The sequence below is a fragment of the Sparus aurata genome, chromosome 7 (assembly GCF_900880675.1).
Source record: "Sparus aurata chromosome 7, fSpaAur1.1, whole genome shotgun sequence".
In the NCBI taxonomy this organism is placed as follows: domain Eukaryota; kingdom Metazoa; phylum Chordata; class Actinopteri; order Spariformes; family Sparidae; genus Sparus; species Sparus aurata.
In genome coordinates, this window is record NC_044193.1 from 27,301,028 (window position 1) to 27,316,487 (window position 15,460).

Consider the following 15,460-nt stretch of genomic DNA (forward strand, 5'->3'; position numbering starts at 1 on the left):
CTTTTCACTGAAAACACTATTTTCTTTTTCTCAGTACAGGAACACTGGTGGAAACTATTTTTGCTGACACTTGCTATACACAGGTGGTGTATTATGATAGAGCTGATTTATGGCTGTGCAGTGAGCCACTGCATTCAATCTGGCTGGAAGTGTCGGCGCTTGGTGTGTATCCTCTCCGCAGCCCAGCCACTTCACATTAAGCGCTTCCTGAAGAGCTGAAATGAGTGGAAATAATCCATCAAATATATTTCCCCCTCAGCCAAGTGGATGCAACACAACATGTGCTGGTATTTACTTGGATTTGATTTTGGACCGACAGCAAAAGAAAAGTGGAATTCACTTGAATGCAAAAGCAAACATATTTAATTGCTCAGATGGCGCACAAATAAAATGAGCTTTAGAGGCAGTGAACACAAACGCGGCGCAATGTGTCATCGACGCAGGTGACGCATTTAGTGCCGCAGGACTTCCTCAGGAAATATCTTTCACACATGTGTCCCTAGAAACAGGAAAGACATTAAACCGAATTAGTTCTTTGGCATTTCATACACAGAAAAAGTAGAAATCAAAGAAAACATTCCTGAAGGTTACCTGAGTGAGAAAAGTATATAAATAGAATATATTAACAGATCAGGCTGCCAATTATTGATTATATGTAAAATTATGAAAAAATAAATTACATTAAAAAAACATAAAATCAAGAAGACAAAAAACAAGAAAAAGAAAAAAATGAAGAAAAAAAACAGCTGAATAATTTGTGTAAAGAAATATTTTCAAAACAAGAACATGAGCTAACAGAAAAGATCAAATAAAAGTGTAATGAACAACAGGTGCAGATGTTCTAGGTGTTAACAGGTGATGTCTGCTTGTGCGCGGACAAAATTCTCCTTTGGGTTTGAAAGTTGAATGAGTGACTCTGAAGAAGGATAGTTTATTGTGAGTCTCTTTCCCGGGTTTGTTCAACAATCAACTGTTCCTCAAGAATCGCTCCACCTAAATGATGGACCATACAGCCACAAGCTTGCTTGCCTGTTTGACCGGTTGGAATGGCAGGTTGTAGCAAGGTGCCTCTGTTTCTGTAGGGTGCTCTGTCATAAGCTGAATGCGTTACATTCCACATTCTTGAAACCTGTCCAACACATTTTCTGGCATTTTGATGTACTCCCAAGCAGAAGACAGGAGGGCCGGATAAGTAGGAGGGGAATTATGGAGGGTGTGATGTAGGCATGAGTAGTGTGCTCTTACCCTTTTGAATACAGAGCCGCCTTCAGTATCATCCATATGTTCTGTTCATTTTGTGAGATCCCATCTATATTTGTTTTGCATGTGAAATACTTTTAACTGTGTTTTTAGAATAGATAGTAGTAATAGAATAGAAGTTCATAAATCTACAGTGATAAAATCATTTAATAAACAATTTAATTTACTTTCATATGCATGTCAGCAATTACAAAATACAAATGTAAACAGCACTGGAACACTACTCATGAAATCACAACATCCTATGGATTTTAATCAAATATTTTTTCAACCTGATTGAAATCATTCCGATTAAAGACTCGAACCTAACTGTTACATGGATGCTGAATAAAGTGATCCAATATGATGTAGAAAGCAGAATATGATGTGTATACATATATATATATGTATATATATTATTATTATTATTTTATTTATTTTTTTTACATGTGCATAGGAGCTTGGCCCACTATTAAATGTCTAATCTGCTGATATACTGTACATCAATGGATAAGGCACAGAAATCTATAAAGTGTTTTTTGAATGGAACTTGGTTTGTTCTGGTCCACGGGGAGCCCACTATAGCAAATCCCCTTTTTTAAAAGCATATAATTATATATCTTTTAAGCAAATCAGCAAATGTACACATTTAACACTAGGCATAACATGTTGACTTGCAATTAAGAATGAACTTCTTGTAAATTCGGCTTGTACACTTTTGACAAAGCTATAGTTTTTTGGACAGAACTTTTGTACAACTTTACAACCTCAAGACTAGTAATATCAAGTAATATCAATTTGCCGGCAACAATAAGTTGTCCTGGCAACAACGGGCAGACCAACTACAAAAAATGATATTCTGTTGTTGTGAGTGATACTCCTTAGTGATAGGTCTTCCAGTACAAGTGTGTTGTTATGTCAGTACATTTGCAATATATCTGTCCCTCCCTGAAACTCATTCATGTCACCTCATTTGACTCCTATGTAGAGAAAACAAGTAAAAAATAGAACAGATTTATTCCAACCAGAGAGAACGGATCAGATTAAGGATTTGGCCTACATGATTATATTTCCATATTGATCACATTATCAAAGGTTTACATCACTCCTCTCAACTCCAATGAAATAATTCCAATCGGAATTATCCAACTGAGGTGGTTTTTGCACGAGGCATTTTTATTCTGATCATTAGTCCATAGAAACGCAGCTTCCGCTGAAAACGGGACTTACTGTAGGTGCAGCGCACAGTATTGCACAGCACAGTACTGACTTACTGACCCTGTGTTCCAGTTATGCTCAGCTATCAAATTCCATCATGTCTGATCGGAAGGAATGCAGCTAATATGTTGTGAATATGGGTCGAGTTTATTGACGTTGGAAGCTGATGATGACATTGTTGAGGAGTTGGAGGACGAGGCAGAGCCGAGGAGCATGCCACGGAGGAAAGGCCCGGTTGTTAGTGAGACAACTCCCTCCCTGGACTGTGAGATCCTCTGTGTGGCCGCGGCTGCCAAAATATCCCTGAGAAACTTGTGGCACACGAGGGTGACGCTGCTACCAATCTTCTCGCCGCACACTGCCAAGTTGATCAAAGAGTGTGTTTGCCAACTGCTGCAGCATTCCTTTAGGTTTGTGCAATTGCGCTGCTCCTTGTGCTTTCCGACTGCAGCTGAAAAATCAGTGTGAGGACTGCATTCATCTAAGTAAAGGTCCAGTCATGTGTGAGAGCCAGTGGGCCAGGGCTCGGCCTGCTTGCGACTATTTGCTTTTCCAGCTGTTTCCTAGACTCACCCTGTGAGTGGGAGAGAAAGTGGTGTGTATATGCATGTGTTTGTTGGTTTGGAGGTGGGGAGTGGGGGCGTTGAAGTGAGATGGAGAGATTCTGGGCTCTAGGAAGGAAGATAGTGAGGAAGAGAAAGCAACAAAGAAAGTGTGTGTGCGTCTGTGTGTGTGTGTGTGTGTGTGTGTGTGTGTGTGTGTGTGTGTGTGCAATCTAAGTGAGTGTCTCCTGTACCTAATACGCTGTGGCGTGTTTGCACAGTGGAAACACCCCTAGAAAACCAAGGCACCTCACACTATACTCTCTCTCTGGCTCCTACACACACAGAGGAAGATGAAGTCCTACGTGCGCATGCCCCAACACAAACACGCCCATATGCCTGGCTGCCCCTCATATAGGCTGATCCGCCTCTCAGACACAAAGCCACAAGGGATGGCCTAGATTCCAGCACATGCACACACAAGCAGCCCGCAAGGAAAAATATAATGCATGCATACAAGTTAAAAGACAGTATATATGTACATACACATACAGTTACAGTTTCTTTTTGCATAGATTGTCAACACTGATTTATGCTGAATTGTACTTCTGAAGTGTGATGTTTACAATGGGGGCTTTAAACACAGAGAAAGGAAAGGTGTTACAGGATTTTGAGGGCACAGGCAGGTCTGAGCTGCACAGAGTCGCACTGTTTTAAATGGGATTTATGCATTTATTGGAGTTACAACGGTTGATTGATCTTTGTCACACCCCATATACACCGTTGTATGACTATACGTGCCCATAACCAATTATGTTAAAGCACTTCTCAAAACATCTTACAGGATTAGCATCATAATGGTTGAAAACAGTTAAATCAGCCTAAAGGGAGATAACTGTAGAGCCTGAGGGCGACAGTCTTCTCATGGAAGAACCTGAGGGGGGAAATAGAGGAGAAAGGGTTGTTTCAACAATATCTCTCACACACACTTTGTGTGGTATCAAGTCATTCTGCCCATTTTAGTTTCATGTGCACATTTAATTTACTTGCCTCTTCGATTTCTGCTACCACAATAATATTGATGTAACACAGAGTGTAATAATATAGTATAGTACAGCATAGCTTCATATGGTATGGAACAGTATGGCATATATTATTGTGGAACAGCAGATGGTATGGTATAGTATAGTATAGTATAGTATTTAACAGTAATGTATAGTATAGTATAGAATAGTATGAATTATAGAATAGTATGAATTGTATAGTATAGTATAGTATAGTATGGTATAGTATTTAACAGTAATGTATAGTATAGTATAGAATAGTATGAATTATAGAATAGTATGAATTGTATAGTATAGTATAGTATAGTATAGTATAGTATAGTATAGCATTGAACAGTATAAAATAGTATAGTATGATATATAGTATTTAACAGTGATTTATAGTATTTTATAGTATGGTACAGAATAGTAGTTTAGTATAGAATAGTATAGTATAAAAAGCCAGGCATGTGATCCACATGAGGACATAGTTGTTTCTCAACATGTATAACAACATGTCTTGAATCACATGACGAGAAAAGACTAGCTTTTCAAAAGCTCCTTTTAACAGCGCAGAAAACAAACTTTGAAACACCCTAATCCTTTCACAGAGAGCTCAAAGCCACACATAATCAGGCATCAAGTTGCCTTTTTTCATCTGTAAGAAAGGGGCTTATGTACTGTTTCTAGTGTTGTATCAGTGCCTGGAACAAATGACAAGTTATGAATCTCTGATTAGAATGTTGCCAACACGATCCTTAATTATACTTAGAGGTTATGAGTTGGATCTTTGCAACAGCCACATGGCCTGAAGTTCAGTTATGTGCCCTCGATAAAAAAAGACACCATAGTCCAACTCCTCCAGGCTGGCACCCTGCACTGCATGGCCCATCCAAGGAAATGACAAGACATATAAGACGAGAATGATTCCTAATTACAGAGTGGGTAGCGTGGTGATTGAAGTGCTATAATAACCCCCCCCCCCAGGGGATACATAGTATAACACTTCAGGTCCCTATCTTTGCCACTAATTTATTCTTCCAAGTACAGATTAGCTCTGCTGTGTCTCCACATTTAGAGATAGTTTAGATCGTGGTGGCTGGTGAAAATATTTTCGCTGACCTCTTATGTTCTTGCTATGTGTACACACTATCAGTTACCACCAGTTTCCAGGGCAGAGAGATCAGAAAGAGAGAAAAGAGGATGCTGGAACTTTCATATATTATGTATAGGTAAATCATTAATCATTCATGATGAGAAATGTGGAGTTAGATAGACCATTTTGCATTCAGTGTCAACATTGCTAATGCACATATTTTCACACTCAATGCATGAACAAATTATAAAGATTCTTGTGACATTTCTCACCAACTCTCCAGTTTCCATAAATGCAGGAAAGTAAACTCACTGAACGTCTCAGATTCGGGAATACGACTCGCATCTTTATTTTGAATATGTCTATTTACATATTTTGTATTTATTTTTATTATCTATTATTTTTAACGAAATTGTTTACCACCTATCAGGCTGCCTGCTACGTCACGACACACCCCTATATGGTGAGGAGACAGCTGGAGAGTCAGCCGGAGACTGATCCGCGTGTCGACCAATGGGAGCAGACACTACTCCAGAGTGGAGAGCTGTGATTGGACACTGAGGCGATTATATATATGTATAGATATGCCTGCTGGTAAACCGTGGGGGCGGGACTATGGAGAAGTGCAGTCCATCTATGTTGATACAGATCTAAAAAACTGGACTAACACAGCGTGTGCTTACGTTTCTCTTCGCATGGACTAATGTAAGTTATTACACTCGTTCCTGTACCTTTGGTAGGGTTTCGTGTAGTGAAGGGTGGCACAGCGCTGCATTAGCATTATAGTTTTTTGCTCTCTCTCGGTTACATTTTGCTGAGAAGTGCTTTCGGGCCGAGAGGCACACGCGCACGTTTGAGGCCAGTAAAGTGTGCTTGTGTTAACGTAGCGCTAGCTGTTGTTATGGCTTTCCAGCGGGCTGCAATATTTTGACATGCCGCTGACACAAACAGTCAGCCCACAGGCGTACTGTCACGTAGAGAGGCAATTCCACTGTCGCTATTACACCCACGGTGTGTGAGTATTGAAGGACGTGTTCGTTTTGTAACTGCTGGCACCGCTGGCTTTTTTTTTTTTTTTTTTTTTTTTTGTTAGCCAGTGCCTGTCCGTTTATGTGTGGACAAAAGGGGACGACGAAACCCCTTTTAAAAATGTGGCAATTGAATATGGCCGTGCGTGTTGGCAAACGTACAAACCCCACGGAACATGACTTCAGACGTATGAAGTATTATTCCTCCTCTACTCCTTTAACCGAGTTCACATTCTAACATTTAATTCATGCTCCCTGCGAGGACGGCAGCAAGCGGTGCGAACAATTATACAACTTTAAAGCTGTGTGGGTTAAGTGCTGCATTATGTGTAACTCGTGTGCCGAATGCCCCAGAAGTCCCGTAAGTGATTCTCCGAAGGTCTAAGTCTTGTTCCCAAAAGTGTTTACCTCTGTCTGAGCGAGGCAACTGTCTCGCTGCCAGATTTATTGAATGACGTTTGGCGTAACAGAGTGTCCCTGCAAGAAATAACGGGACGTCATCGAGGCTCTAACGTTACCCAATCCCCAGCCCCCCGACTGACCGTTAGGTAGCCCTGCCTCATCATTCCTCCTTTCTTCTCTGTTGACAGTTTGGTTTTATACGGAGGAAAAGTTTTTCGGCGTGGGGGAAATTGTTAAAAAGCCGCCTTCAACTCCACTGGCTCGGGAAATTCGGCGACCTGGCTCCTACATTTCGGGCCCCCTCTGCTACTGCTCGAAGTGAAGGTTGATATGCCACATCAGGTAAGAGTGAATCCACTTAGCTTGGTTTTGTGACAGGGACGCACCGAAGAGTCGGTTAGCATGAGATGCTGGAAGCTAGCCGCAATAAAGATTGTGCAGCTTCTCTCTTTGTTCCCTTGCTATACCGTGTTGACGTGCGCGGAGGCCACATGGCATTTCACATTGCAGATTGATTTCACACATTTCAGCACAAACTTCTACGCTAGCCTCGTCCCCGGTTATGTTTTGTGTATGGTGTTATTGTTAAAGGCGGGTGCTTCCCTCCACATTCCACATGTGTATGCCTGCCTGCCTGCAGCAGGGCCAGTGCGCAAATCCCTGCAAATCCAAAAAACGCCGATAGGAAAATAAACCCAATAGGAGGCTTTTATACTGCATTTAATCACCGTGTTTTCTCTCTTTTTTTTTTTTTTTTTTCCTGTTTAGTGTGTGTCAGTGTGCAGACTGACTGGCTGATGTTGTGATGTGGTTTTTCAGTAGTGTACGGAGGTGTTGCACGCCTTCCGTCCTGCATGTTGTCAGAGGGACTGAGATGTGGAGGAGGCTGCTCCTCTCTGCAGGCGGGGAAGACAAAGGGACACATTTGCATGGAGCTGGACTGGAGTAGAATGGACCCGGACAGACTTCAGTCAGTTAGAGAACATGCTGTTGTGTGACTCTTAGGACAACCTTAGACATGATTTAGACAGTGTGCTGATAAGTTATTCTATATTGTTTGGCACCCTGCATGTTTATTATTAGATAATGAGAACTTCCAAGTTGTCCGGAGTACAACAGGAGTGTTGAGGAGAGGCACCATTCGATATTTTTGTTCATTCTGTAACACTCTTGCTGTTGTGGAACTGTTGTGGCATTATTAATCCTTAATGTGTGAAGTGAATGTTCAGCCAGCACAAGTGTTAAAGTAAGAAGAAAGACATCAGTCCAGATTTGAATAAGAATGGGTAATTATCTAAATCTTGTTGAAAGAGTGTTATTAGCTCGAGTATGGACATAATGGATTTTTAGGAGTGTTTCAGCTCAGGCTAAGAGTCGAGCTGAGAAAGGAAGAAATTAAACGGATTTTTGATTATAGTTGAATTGGTTTCAATACTATTTTCTGTATTGAAAACTGCTGAGCTTTTTTGCTCTCTTCTGTCCAATGGCACATCGCCTTCAAGGGCTAATCCATAAAGAAAAAAACAAACGTTTCTAAAATTGGCATATTTAATGTTTACTACAGTCTTTCTGCAGTTCACTGCTACTAGCCAAGAAAAGAAAGGTTGTGGTCATTGAACTGGCATGGCCTTCATGTATTTATCTTTTCAGAGGAATCACAAATTGTGTGCCCTCAATGTTGTGTCAGTCTTTCGCAGTGGCATTGATGATGGTATTGAAAACAGTAATATTTACTGTTGGATTTTTTGTAAGACCTTCTAGCTGTAATGCTGTGTGTAGTACAGAGCTGGAATCACAGGGACTGTTCCAGTCTCCTTTGTACTGTTGCCTGGATATGATGAAAGATAATGTACCTTGTAGAATGTCGATTTGATGAAACAGCATTTCAGAAATTAAAAAATGTAACATTGAATTAATTGAAGAACGTAGTGTGCTATTTTGCACACTAAAGCTGCGTGGCTCTATTTGTATGTTTGCTTGTTTTCGCCTTGTTTTGGCACATTGTGATTTTACTGGGCTGCTGCTCTCCTACATTGTGAGTAAACACTCTGTACTTCACCCTGCAATAACTTGAGTCAATGACCACTTACTTCCCGCCACTGTTGGACCAAAAACATGTAACTCTTAAGCCTGGTTTATGCTTCTGCGTCGCGGCGACGGCGTAGCTACGTCGTCGACCCTACGCCGTCATTGAGCATTCGAAGTTCTGCGTCAAGGGAACGCGTTGTTCTGCAATTCACCGCCAAGCCGCTAGGGGGGTGTGGTTGTGTCTTTGTTTGGTTTCGGGGGGTTCACATCGGATTCCTTGGTTTTCTTCCAGTCAGACAGTAAACAATGGCAACTGAGATGGAGCGGGTGTTTTTGGAGATGGAGCTCGTGGATATTGAACAACAAATGCTGTCATACTGTTGACCGGAAAAGCAACTCCCGGAAATGACGTTCTGAGCGGACCAATCACAGTCCTACAGTATGTTTCTCAGTGTCACCAGCTGAGAGATCTTACATCATGTACCGATTCCGTAGAGCTGACATCCAATTTATCACAGTTTTGTGCATCTAGAAATAGCTGGAAGTGGAGAGGTATGGTCTTGAAAGGGCAATCACTTTGCTGTGTTGATTCCTTCATCTAAAGGATCCTCCCACCCACCTATTACCTCAGTGGGATACAAAAGGCCTTTTTCTATAATGAGGTGCTTAGTGGAGCACATTGTGCTCAGGAGGTTTGTACTCTGCTGAGTTACAGGCAGGTTGTAAAATGATAACAGATGCATGGAGGCCTCAAGGTGCAGCACACTATTTTGAAATGTACGCTAATTCCCGGCAATATGGAATGCATGTGTGTGCACAGATACACACACACACACACACACACACACACACACACACACACACACACACACTCACACACACTCACACTCACAGATTTTCACAAATACCTAAGGGTCTGCACACTTACAGACTTTGTTTCTTTGAGTAAAATGACTCCTCTGTTTTCATTTAGTTCACTGAGCTTAAAGTTGGAGCTGATTCTTTGAAGACTTTTCAGCTTGGTCATCACATATGTCACAAGTGATCTTGGGAGCAGATGTTTAAGATCGAATGCGTTATCATACCTAAGATGAGTATGTGCCCTGATATGGATTGACAGTTTAGGTCTTGAGCCGTAGGATGTCCTGATCATTACAGTTAGGAGACTAGTATAGCTGCAGCTAAAAGTTATTGTAACTATGGATACATCTGGTGATTATCATAATTGTTAATTTTTGTTTGGTCTATAAAAATACTTGTTTGTCCAAGCAGCAGTTAAGAAATGTTACCTACATTAAGGGCATAAAAAATCGACTTTTTAATAAAAGGTTGATACAACAAGCCCTTTCTACTCTTGAGAAAAAAGCCACTCACACTCACTTAAATCTGGCTTTTGTTTTTAATGAGAATGGATACAATCCGCATTCATGCATCAAATGAATCTGCAACAGTCATGAGTATTTATCAAGTCTAGTGTCGATTGGCGGTGATAAAAACTCAACACCTGGGTGAACACGGTAATTTTCACTCCTTTTCAGGCCTAATGTTAAAGTTAAGGGAACTGGCTTGTTAATATTTATCCAGCTGTCTCTGTACAAGCAGCGCTTGAACATCTTTCAGTCAGCGGTGAGTTTGAAAGATATACTGAAGTAAAAACTATTTAAAAAGTAACCACTGTGATATTATCAGTGGCTACCTTGTCAGTACCAGATCCTAAGCTGCAGCCTAAATGGCACTGTACATGTGCAACTCTCAACAGAGATGAGAAAGAAACAAGCTGTCTCACTTGATTGATTATTGAAGACTTTTTTATTTTTAATGGATGAAGTCAGATGACATAGATTGTATACTGCTTTCTACTCTTCTCTGTTTTTCAGGCACCTTTGTGATTACAGATGTGTCACAAGAAAAAATCAAACTCGTTCTTTTCAAATCAAATACTTGAAAAATCAAAGTTTTTGTTAACATTTGTGCAATTTTGATTGCTTCACTGGTATATGTTGTTTTATTGCTAATACAGACACTGCTGATTTTTATTGTTGGCCTTACTACATTAAGCATCAGGAGTGGGATTTGGGGCTGAAGTGTGTAGACCCTGTCAATATCTATAGAGTACATTATTACCAAGTGTAGTGGTGAGTATGTGCTAGGTCTGTGCAGATGGGTAATAGTGTTGCCTGTTGATGATGTCCAACAACAGTTTGCGATTGTTTGGGGGTGTGTTGATGCCAGTGATTTTATTTATGTGGCTGGCTTTGATGAGGGTTTGGCCCGGTCTCAGTCCTGAATCAACACTGTAGATAGGGGTTTTCAAAGTTCATACAAATATTTGGATACTGATTCCAGTTTAATCTGCTCTTCTGTCAGATGTGTGATTGTTACAATCCCTTGTCAAAGAGGCTCTGACTGAGCTAAATGATGTTTGAAAACAGCTTGGTATTGATGCCGAGACTGAGCTGATACTTCTTTTCACCAAATTGTTGTTTGAATATCTATCTGACATTTAGGGTTTGACAAAAAAACCAGCAGAAGCAACAGTCAAAGTTACTACTTGTGTGTTTTGGCACAGTGCTGTTGGTTAGTAAGAAGCAAGGAGAGATAACAGATTTGTTGGTGTCAGTATGAATATTGCCAACCTCAGTGTCAGAACTCAGAGTCAGTCCCTGCTGCACCCAAATAATGTTTAACCTAAACCTTTAATATTCACTCTCATCTTACACTGTAGAACCAGGCTATCTCAAAGCAGTGCAGTGCTACAGCACTAACAGGCTGTGTTGAACAAAACACACTACATCAGAATATGATCATATTTATTTTAGCCAATGGCGATCCATTAAATATGCATGTATTGTCTCTGATGCTGATCTTCAGGGATGGAACCTCTCCCATAATGTGTTTCACAGACAACCGTGAGCAAAATAATAATCTATCAAAGATTTCTCACTTCCTGCACCCCTATCAGAGAAGATATGACCATGCCTAGTACTATGCCATATAGTTACAGATTTATTGAGTTGCACATAGATAGATAGATAGATAGATAGATAGATAGATAGATAGATAGATAGAATTACTTTAATGATCCCAGACTGGGAAATTATGAGATGACAGTAGCAATAATCTCCCCCTTATTTTTTTTGTTTGTCTCCATTTATTGTTGGAAGTGCTTATTGACGCATTATGTCTGCACTTCTGAGTTCTCCTGTCATTCAAACAGCTCGGTACTCTGTTGTCTTTTCTCTTGAATTTTCCCTTTGTCTGTTAAACAAAACAAATCACTCCCTGTGTGGTAGAGGTCTCCCCCAGGAAAGAGCTACCAGACACCAGGTGTTTGCAATAACAGAATTAAAAGTTTGAATGAGTTGGCCAGAGGTTCAATCACGATTTTGTTGAATAAATCGGCATCAGAGAGGAGGAAAACAATCTGCTTTGTGACATACACATGTCACGGATTGCTCTTTTTTTATTCCTTTATACCCGCAGCGTCAGTCATCCCCCCCCCCCTCTGCCCTCTAAATGTGAACAGGGGCTAATGGATTCCTTATGAGAGGTAATTGTGTAGCTACAACATAAATGCAGTGGAGGCTCTGCTGTTGTGGCTGGTGTGATTAGGTCTTGTTTGAAGCCCCTAAGGGGCTCAGTGAGATAAACGTCAATAGCAACTCACCTCACAGTTTGAGGTCACAGGCTACCATACAAATAGTGCTTATAGAATTAAAAGTTCTCAGGGTTCAACATATGAATGACTCTGTGGTGGTAAAAAATAGCATAGAACAAAGAGTTCACATGGTTCATGCAGAATGTTGTGTTTAGGTTAGCACAACACGACCTGTGCCAGTGGTGAAGGTTCCATTCCCATATGGCAAAATATTGGAAATGTAAGATGATGTGGCTAATAGGAATTGTCTGAACTTACAATTAAGGCTGAGAGAAAATATAATTAGAATCACTAAGCCGTCTCTTGTGGTTTGATTTCTGATAATTAATGTCAAATAAAAATATTTTCATTAAAACATGCATGCACTTTGTAAACAGACCCCTGACAATCACTATTTCATGACCCCCTGTGAACAGTATGTTTTTTCTCATACTAAATTGAGGATATTATTTATCAATTTAATGCACCCAGGGTTAGTTAGGGTTAGGGTTAACCAAATGTTTCGTTTTAACCTTCACCTAACCCTGAAATACTCAAATACAGGGATATTTCTCTAGTCCTCAACTTAACCGATCCAGCAAAATCTATACAAATTGAATTGGCTTGTAAGTCTGATGAATATTTGCAATGCTGTACCAAGCAAGTCCCTTCAGGCACATATCTGCTGACCAGCCGTGTAACATTTTACCTGTCAGGTTGACTTAAAGGGAAAGCACAGGCCCACTGTTCCTTAAGCATAGCTGTTCAGGTCTTAACGTGGCCAGAGAACGGCTTAAATGCTTAGCAAGAGTCGAAAATCACGATCAATCTGTCTCTGCAGAGATAACTTGGCCAGCAGATCTGGATTGGCGTTTAGGTGGCAGTAATCCCATGCCAAGTTCTAAAATAATACATGGAAGAGTAAAGGCCTGACGCAAACATATCTTATTGGCCCAGACACTTCCTTACTGCTCTAATGCATGTGAGATGCCTGCTTCAGAAGCTGAATGTTTAAAGTGGCCAAGCGAAGAAGTTGTTGATAGATAAAACACTTTCTAACCCTTACCCTGCATAATGTTTTTTTATTTTTTTAAAGCTACATTCGATCGCTGAAGTAAGTTCTTCATCAGCGTAGGACTTTGTGCTGCCACAGGCTGTTTAGAGAATCAAGCTTCCGTTGCCACCCACCACCACACAAATTATGCTTTTTAGAGGTTCATTTTGTGCATCACATTTTACAGTTTGCATGCTGATGAGGCTGACATACAAAGGTTGAATTTTGGTTATTTAAATTGGCAGAAAAAACAGCCCATCTGCAGTTGATTTTTGCCAATTGCCTGTCCCTGATGTAGTCTTCTAAAGGGGAAAAAAAGTGATTTCTGGAAGATTTTGTCAAGGCCTGAGTAGTTTATTCATCACCTTTCTGTTTCAACGAGTGAGGTGGCCTAGGAATTTGGCATTGGGGTCGCAAATACAACCCGGTCAAATTTTATTCGCACAACTTGTGCTGTATGACATGTTGGAACAGTCATGTGAAAAAGTTGTGAAATTTTAGTGTCACAAACAAGCAAAAAACCCCATCGTTTCCCCTATGACACAAACACAGGCCTTTACCAAGGAGTCATCAAAGTCTGCCTGTGTTTCCTACAATACAAAGCTCATTTGGTGACTTTGATTTGATTTAATTGGAATCAGACTACCAAACTCAACGCTAAAGATATTTCGGTAAGCAGCCAAAAGTCATTAATACCATCACTGCCTTCTTTGTGAATGAATCAGATTCATTATCCATTGATTTAAACTGAGGCCTTTTAATTAGACTGATGTGAGACTTAACTTTAACGTCTTTTACTGCCACACTAAAAGCACAACTAGCTCATTAGTGCAGCCACTCATTAAACCTAGGAGTGTATGTGTGTAGATGCATGAAGTGGTCTCTTGTGGACTTGAAGCAGTGTAGGTATTTAATCGTCTCTGTGGACTATAAGAGAAGAGGGACTGCGTGCCCTTTACTTTCAGTCTTCAGCCTTCAGTCAAGTGTGTGAGTTGTTCCTGTGTGATACTGCTGCACAATCTCTGCATTTTTTGCCTCGTGATTATGACTCAAAGCAGCAGTAATCAATACATGCATGTTGACAGCGGATCAAATGACTGCTTTTAACAGGAAATGAGTCGCTTGTGCTGACAAACCTAGAGAGAATAATCACCCGAATCTGCAGCGTCTCTCAGCTCTATGGTGTGTTTTCATATCTTTCAGCAGTTAGCAGAAAGATGTGGTTCATGCTTTGCTTTATCTATAGATATTTGATAAATTTCATGAATACTAATTGTATGCAAAGAATGCAACTGATGTGCTACAGAGAGAGTTTATAGCTGTTGCTAACTTTTAACTTGTGTTGTTACTAAAATGTCGAAAAAAAGTGAGAAATTCTTAACACAATATCCCAGAGCCCGTAGTACCATCTTCAAATTGCTTATGTTGTCCTGCCAACAGTCCAGAACCAAAAGACTTTATTTACTATCAGAAAGAAAGGAAAAGAGAAACGGTAAATCCTCAAATTAAGAAGCTGGATCCAGCCGACTATAGAATAAGTGATAAATCATCCAATCATTTGGGCTCTTTTCTGATCCTTGATGGTTTAGGTGGTAAGCCCTACATGCTGTCAGATGTGTCATCATTTGGAGAGCACATAAATTCAATTCCGAGAATGGAGCTCTCCCTGAAACCATAAATTGACATTTTTATATTTCTGTTTATGAGGGTAAGAGAAACAAGATGCTTGTTGTTAGAGAGCAAACTGTTTCCCCCTGCTTGAACACACTTAAAAATACGAAGGAAATGACGTCATCTTGTGATTGCCATCATTTATTTATATTTTCCATAAAGGGGGTGTTAACATTTCTGGATCTTGCGGGGAACTATCCCAGAGTAAGGAGGGAACATAAAACACTCTTAAATGGGATTCAGCTTCTGTCTCCTTGCTTACTCTTTCTGTGTCTTTCTGTTGAGGCCCAGTGTAAGGGGCTCCTTCTCAGCCTTTTTTTTCCCCCTCCATTCCTCATTTTCTCTTTCCTGATGCTACTGTAGCATAGAGACGGAGAGACAAGCCCACTTAGGGCGATTGGCTGTAGCTTAACAGGCCCCCCACAGAAGGCTCCACCCATCCGGTCTCGTTTGTGGGTCAGTTAGTCATCCAAAAGTGTTGTAGATGACGGGGCACCCAGCT

General features: G+C 40.6%; 1 protein-coding gene across 5 annotated transcripts in view; it reads left to right on the forward strand.

Annotated features, from left to right (window-relative positions):
* LOC115585272 (vitamin D3 receptor A) overlaps positions 1-15,460 on the forward strand; it is a 106,363-nt gene that overhangs the window by 22,267 nt on the left and 68,636 nt on the right. For 2 of the 5 annotated variants that reach the window (XM_030423536.1, XM_030423539.1), the window contains exons 1-2: positions 5,727-5,843; positions 6,757-6,910. The exons of 1 other annotated variant lie outside the window; for it this stretch is intronic. Coding sequence is in view for 1 of the 4 variants with exons in the window: in XM_030423537.1 (XP_030279397.1) it covers positions 6,071-6,149 (79 nt within the window). In the remaining 3 variants the exon portion in view is untranslated. Of the gene's footprint in view, positions 1-5,726; positions 5,844-5,879; positions 6,150-6,756; positions 6,911-15,460 lie in introns of those variants that run through there. 2 more of the 5 variants (XM_030423540.1, XM_030423537.1) reach the window with 2 other exon arrangements.